The sequence below is a fragment of the Emydura macquarii genome, unplaced genomic scaffold (genome assembly GCF_026122565.2).
Source record: "Emydura macquarii macquarii isolate MOO-44397 ecotype Brisbane River unplaced genomic scaffold, CSIRO-AGI_Emac_v2 contig_3348, whole genome shotgun sequence".
Lineage (NCBI taxonomy): Eukaryota > Metazoa > Chordata > Testudines > Chelidae > Emydura > Emydura macquarii.
Window position 1 is genome coordinate 2,386,012 of NW_027133485.1, and position 6,000 is coordinate 2,392,011.

The 6,000-nt window shown below is 53.9% G+C and overlaps 1 protein-coding gene across 4 annotated transcripts in view; it reads left to right on the forward strand.

Annotated features, from left to right (window-relative positions):
• STK40 (serine/threonine kinase 40) overlaps positions 1 to 5,231 on the forward strand; it is a 39,356-nt gene extending 34,125 nt beyond the window's left edge. For all 4 annotated transcript variants that reach the window (XM_067533775.1, XM_067533776.1, XM_067533773.1 and 1 more), the window contains 3 exons: positions 378 to 497; positions 1,237 to 1,321; positions 2,429 to 5,231. In XM_067533775.1, the coding sequence (XP_067389876.1) occupies positions 378 to 497; positions 1,237 to 1,321; positions 2,429 to 2,647 (424 nt within the window). In that variant the 3' untranslated portion in view covers positions 2,648 to 5,231. The remainder of the gene's footprint in view (positions 1 to 377; positions 498 to 1,236; positions 1,322 to 2,428) is intronic.
• Positions 5,232 to 6,000: the final 769 nt, after the last annotated feature.

Genomic DNA, 6,000 nt, shown 5'->3' on the forward strand with positions numbered 1-6,000 from the left:
ACAGTGGCGGGAGGGGTTCCAGCTAGTGGAAAGCGTTGGGGGTCAGTGGGCTGGGTGCAAGTGTCCCAGCCTACAGTGGCCTACCAGCTGTGCTCTGACACCCTGTTTGAAACGTGAGCAAGGCCCTAGCCCTGCTGCGTTCAGCTATGCTGCGCTGTACTTGAACAAGGAAACCTCGTTTAACTAGAAGGAAAGAAAACCCACCAGTTAATTTTGAGCTCTAGGGAATCCGAGCACAGCCCCTGCTCTGCACGCACTGCCCTGCTCTCCCCTCCATGCCCCACGCCAGCCCCCGCTGTTCCTCCCACGTTCAGCGCTCTTTGGTTGTGGAGCCACCGTGGCCTTTGCCTGGCGCTGACGGTGCCTTTCTCTGGCAGAGATGGGCGGGTTTCTGAAAACACCGTGTGTTTGATCCGAAAACTGCTGGTGTTGGATCCGCAGCAACGTCTGACGGCCTCTGAAGTGCTGGAGTCCCTCAGCTCCATCATAGCGTCCTGGTGAGTGTCCAGAGCTTCGGGGGATGGGGAGCCTGTGCCTCGGGCAGGGCAGGGTCAGGTGTGTCTCGCTTGTGCCATGGGAGTGTGTTGCCACTGAGACTTAAGCGGCACGTTGGAATTGCCCCTGTGTGATTCCCAGCACACAGAGTGTGAAGTCAGCAAAGTAAAACCAGGTGTGAGACCTGGAAAAGGGCACAGCCTCTGCGTTTCTGTTCTAAACTGGAGCGTTGCGTGTACAGGGAGCCATTTAAAGATCAGTCTGACTCCAGAACTGTCTGTACTGAGCAGGAGGAAGCTTCTCTGTCTCAGCCCATAACCAAGGGCACATCCCAGCACCAGTCCCTGTCCCTCCCCCCCCAACACCCATGGGACTCCCCTGCTGCACAAGACAGTCTCTGCTGCAGAGTGCCCCAAGCCTGGAGCTAGCGTGCACTGCCCGTTCAGACAGCAGCCTGGCTCAGCAATTTCTGGAGCAGGGGCTACTTTCATTTCTAGCTATGCACGGTGGGAAGAGTCCCACATCCTGCTTAGAGCACTGGCAAAAACAGGCTGAAGTAGCGTCTTCCATAGCTGTCTGCGTAGCACCTAGGGAGAGGAGTGCAGTCGAGCTGCCTGGCTAGCTAGAGCTGCAGTGACCACACGGAGGCGCTGCAGGCGGGTTGGATGTACCCTGTCCCTGTGTTGCGTGGCAGCTGTCTGTGCCATGTATTTCTAATGCACTCTGTTCTCACCACCCCAGGCAGTCCATGTCTTCACTAAGTGGCCCTTTGCAAGTGGTGCCTGATATTGATGACCAGGTGACTAACCCAGAAACCCCCCAAGAGGTAAGGATGCAGCGTGGCAGTGAGCTAGTCTCACCCAGTGTTGAGGTACACGGAGGATTTGCTTGTGGTGAGCAGATAACCAGCTGCCCTCCCGGCAGGGCATGTGTGGATTTCTTGCTACTCTTACAGCCAGCTCCTTTCCCCCAAGCCTCAGCACGCTCACTCTTAAATTGCCTTTCTGCCCAACTCCCACTTTCTCTTGTCCCGTCACTAGGCCCATCTGTCTGTCTGTCCTGTCAGGGAGGGGCCCTGCCCGCCACAGCGCGTTTGCTAGACGGGGAAGGGAGCATTGCTGAAGTCGCAGTGCAGAAGGTGGCGTTCGCCGTCATGTCTCCATCCGTACCAGTGACTGGCTGGGATCATGTTTGATGTTTAACGGGCAGGGGCAGTGGAGCTGCGCAGAGGAAGCAGCTCAGATGGCACATACTGAATTGGTCTCTTAGATTTTCTGTTAAGCAGTGCAGCTTGAATTTTCCATGTGTAAATGAGCTCCCCAGCGTTGCTGCTAAGCTGTGGGGAGAACCCGGAAGTGTTGGCAGCGCTACCTCCGCGCCGCTCATGCACTCTGCAGAGCGAATACACACCCTGCTCTGTGCCGGTGCGCCTGTGTGGGAAGCGATGGCTGGTGGCCTCGCTGCACCAACGCACCTCTTAAGCCTTCATCCTGTTCCACACCAGGCAGCCCGGGCTGCATTCTTAGCCCTGGGGAAACCGGCTGCCACTTGGCCCCCTCCCCCAGCTGGGCTCACAGTACGAGTGGCAGAGTGGTGGTCGAACCGCTGCATTGCCAGCTTCCAGATCGAGCATAGTTGGCAGCTCTGTGCCTGGGGGACATCTTCATCATCCAGGGGACAGCTTAGGATTGCCCCGTTCCTGCTTGTCCCTGGTGGTGACTGCCCGAGAGCCCTGCCCACGGCCGTTAGGAGGCGGGCTGCTTTGGCTGGAGAGGCGCTCTTTCGGCGCTTTGTCGCTAGCTCAGGAATATCTGAGATGGGGATTGGCGAAGGTGCACAAATGTGCTTGGCTCCTAGCAGCTGGCTGTGCACAAGCATGCTGTGCCAGGGACTGGTGCTCCCGCAGCTCTGACTCACTGTGTGTTGTCTGCAGGCGAAGGTGACCGAGGAGTGCTCGCAGTACGAGTTTGAGAACTACATGAGGCAGCAGCTGCTCCTGGCGGAGGAGAAGAACATGCTGCACAAAGCCAAGAGCTTCCTGCAGAAGCGACAGTTTGGGAACATCCCGCCCGTGCGGCGCCTGGGGCATGATGCCCAGCCCATGAACCCTTTGGATGCTGCCATCCTGGCCCAGAGATACCTTCGGAAATAGCTTCCCACACCCAACAGCACAAGCACCGTCCTGCAGTCTGCCTTTCACGTCGCCTACTACAGCCCGACAGCAATACCTGTGCCCTGTGATAGAGAATAATGTAGCAGCTCCTCAAGCTCTGTTAAGGGACACGCACTCCTGCTCGCTCTCTTGGAGGGAGAAGACTTTTGAAAAAGCTAGTTTTGGAAGCAGCAAACTTTTGGCATCTTCTGGAATCTCCGGGTTTAAATCCAAGCCTGGATGACTAATCTGCTTTTTAATCGTGACTTTTTAATCTACCTCTGTCTTTTTAATCGTGCTGTTCTCTGGATTGAGCAAAGCTTATGGGAAGGGAGAAGATTAGTAAGGGTGAAATCGGTTTGCTGACACAAGTGCCATGGCTGAATGTGCAGTATGGAGAGTTGGCTGGTTGCATTTGCTCCATATAGTTTGAATAAGCTTAATTTTATCTGGGTTTCATGAAAGTAACAATTTCTTGAAACCTCCCACTCTCCCCTTCATCTGCATGAAACCTCCGTTCTATTTTTGACACAACGCCTGGGTTGAATATATTTTATCTCAGCCTTGCTGGTTTCTGGCATCTCAAGAGCAGCACTTCAGGCCTTTAATAAGCTGCAAACAAATATTAACATCCAAGTTACCTTAGACAGCTAATAAATGAAGCCTGTTTCCTTAACAATGGAACCAGGGTGAGACGCAAATGACCATTTCAGACCATTGTTATAAATGTCTACAGTCTTTCCAGCATTGTTCAGAGGTTTTGTGGAACTCCATTTAGCCTATCTTGGCCCCCCGACACCCCTCTCAACTTTCACTGATTCTTTTAACCTCTCAAGAATATATGATTTAATCTGTTGGTTTTTTTTCAGTAGCTTCTCTAAGGTGCAGTACATTTGCATTAATTCTGAGTTAGCAATGTCACAGTTCGTTGTGGTACAGATATAATATATGAGTTATAATGTGAAAAAGTTCCCCAGAATAATCTGTTTGAATTAGCGGGAAGGGTTGGCTAAGCCTCTGCTGTATGTGCTCTCTAGTTTATCTTGCCATCCCAATCCTGACATGCATATCTGGTGCTGCTCCTCTGGGCTGGGCAGTGGGAGTTAGCGTGCACAGGGACGTCCTGGCTTCCATCACCAAATGCTATTAAATAAGCATTGGACTGTTGAGAACAGCATAGAACATTTCTGAGCCTCATTTTGTGAACTGGATGCCTGTCTTGCCAGAGAACTGTTCTCGCCAGAGAGATCCCGTCACCCACACAGCCCAGTCCAGGCTTCTGATTAACCCAGAAGCCAGTTTTTCTTTTCAAATGCAACCTTTCCCCTGCACCTGACCACACACTGTTCCCAGCCGCAGCACTCACGCAAATAAGCTTTAATGTAACGTTCTCCCTTCTAGTTGTGGTAACCAAAGAAACCACCTGATTTCAGTGACGCGATAGAAGAAAGCCGTAGTGTGGATAGCTGGGAGCTGGCTGGGCAGGTGCAGGGAACTGCTGGAATAACAGATATGAGAAGCTGGCAATCTCTGTACCCAGGCACGGAGCTGGGCCTTGTTTGCCAAATCAAAATACTTCTCCCTAGAGGGGTTGTTGCTACTTCTCAGCCCAGTCAGCCACAAGTACCTGCACCAGGTGCTCGCTGGCTGAGCCCCCGTGTCACTGGGTATCCAGTGGAGCTGCTGAGGGGCCGCAGTGGAGGCAGTCACCAGTACCCCCCGTTTCATTCTCCCTGTTACGTTAGTGAGCACAAGCATGGACCGAGTAGCGGGATTTATTTGTAGCTTGTCGCCGTCTCTTGCCTAGAGGTTGGAGATGTATTTTGACTGTTCCTAGTTGTGGTTAAAGCTACAGACCTCTTTCTGTGGATTCTGTACGTTAATGCACTCGGGGACTGAGCAGGAATGTTAATTGTAAGCTTTGGGCATTATCTTCTGCCTCCCACCTCCCGACGCACAGTTGCAGGGTGCAGGAAGTTAGACATGTGAACACTAACAAGGACTAGACCCGCCTCGCCGAGCTCGCCACGCTGAGCCAGTAGCTTGAAGTCTTATCAGTCTCTTATTTATTTTGTTTAAAGCTGATGCGTATGGGTGTGGCGCCACTACCCCTCAGTGCTGCCGGAGGGAGCTCCCTGCCCTCGGCCAGCGGCTAGCCACCACCTCACCGCTCTGCCGGGCAGGCCCCCTGTGGCTTGCCCTGCACTGGGCAGGAAGGGTTTCCCCGCGCACTATGCGCTGCCTCCCCCCCGTCTAACTCGCTACTTGTTCATGTCTTGTTTTTTTCCCAAAGTTAAAGCAATATTCTGGGGACTCTGTAGTTGTGTAATACTGAGTATTCCTGCAAGTGGCTCTTTGCCAGTGAATGATCGCGTGTTTATATTGAAGAAACTGGAAGAAGATGGCAGTGCGTGGGGAGGGTGAGAGCTGCTGGGTTTGGTTTCAGTGGATTAGACATATGACATGCTGTAGACAAGGATCCTATTGTAAAAAATGAAAAAAAAATTTGTATAAAGACATATTTTTGTACTACATCAAAACTCTTCCTGCATGTCAGCAATAAAATTTCATAATGTAGAACTGGTGTCACGTGGCCCAGCGTCTTCTGTGAGGGGCGACTGCCTGGCCATGCACCGAGTAGCCTGAGTGGGGAAGAATAGGAGCGACTCCCGGGGAGCAGGGGGCAGCACCTGAGAACCCCTAAACCCCTCCCACTTCTTCCTGCTGGGGCATTTGGGGTCTCTTGTTCCTGCCTTGTGCTTCTGCCCGAGGGGCAGCCGAGTGTAACGCTTGTCTCCCTGTTGGGCTCCTGACTGCGGTGCGGGGCTGATACGCTGGAGGGCACCCGAAGCTGGGCCTGGCCCTGTCCCAAATCCTCACATGGGGCCCCGGTGTCCCTCCTACGTTCCGGACAGACTTGACTGACTCTGTACCAGGCCTGCCGAAGGAAATGCCTTGGGAATGGCCTCCCCGAGGACTTGATGTGATATTTCTGGAAACAGCACCCGGCTCTGGGGAAAGCGAGTCCCCGTGGGCTGTGAGCTGGGGCAGCCTGGTCCAGGGGCAGTGCAGCCAGGCCTGGAATGTTTCGGGGCAAACGCAGCCCCCGCTAACACGGGCAATTCAGCAGTTGTCAGAAGTCTCACAGCTGCCGTGATGCCGCAGGGCATGCCCCGAGCCCTGGGCCTAGCCCCCAGACAGCTGGGGAGGCAGCAAGAGCGGAGTTATCCCCTGAAGGAGAGAGGAGGCCCTGGGCCCAGCTGGCGAGGGACATGTGAGCGTGACCCAGGCTGGAGGGCTACCCTGCCTGTTGCTGCAGAGCAGGATTCCTGGGTCCCGGCGTGGCAGGGCTA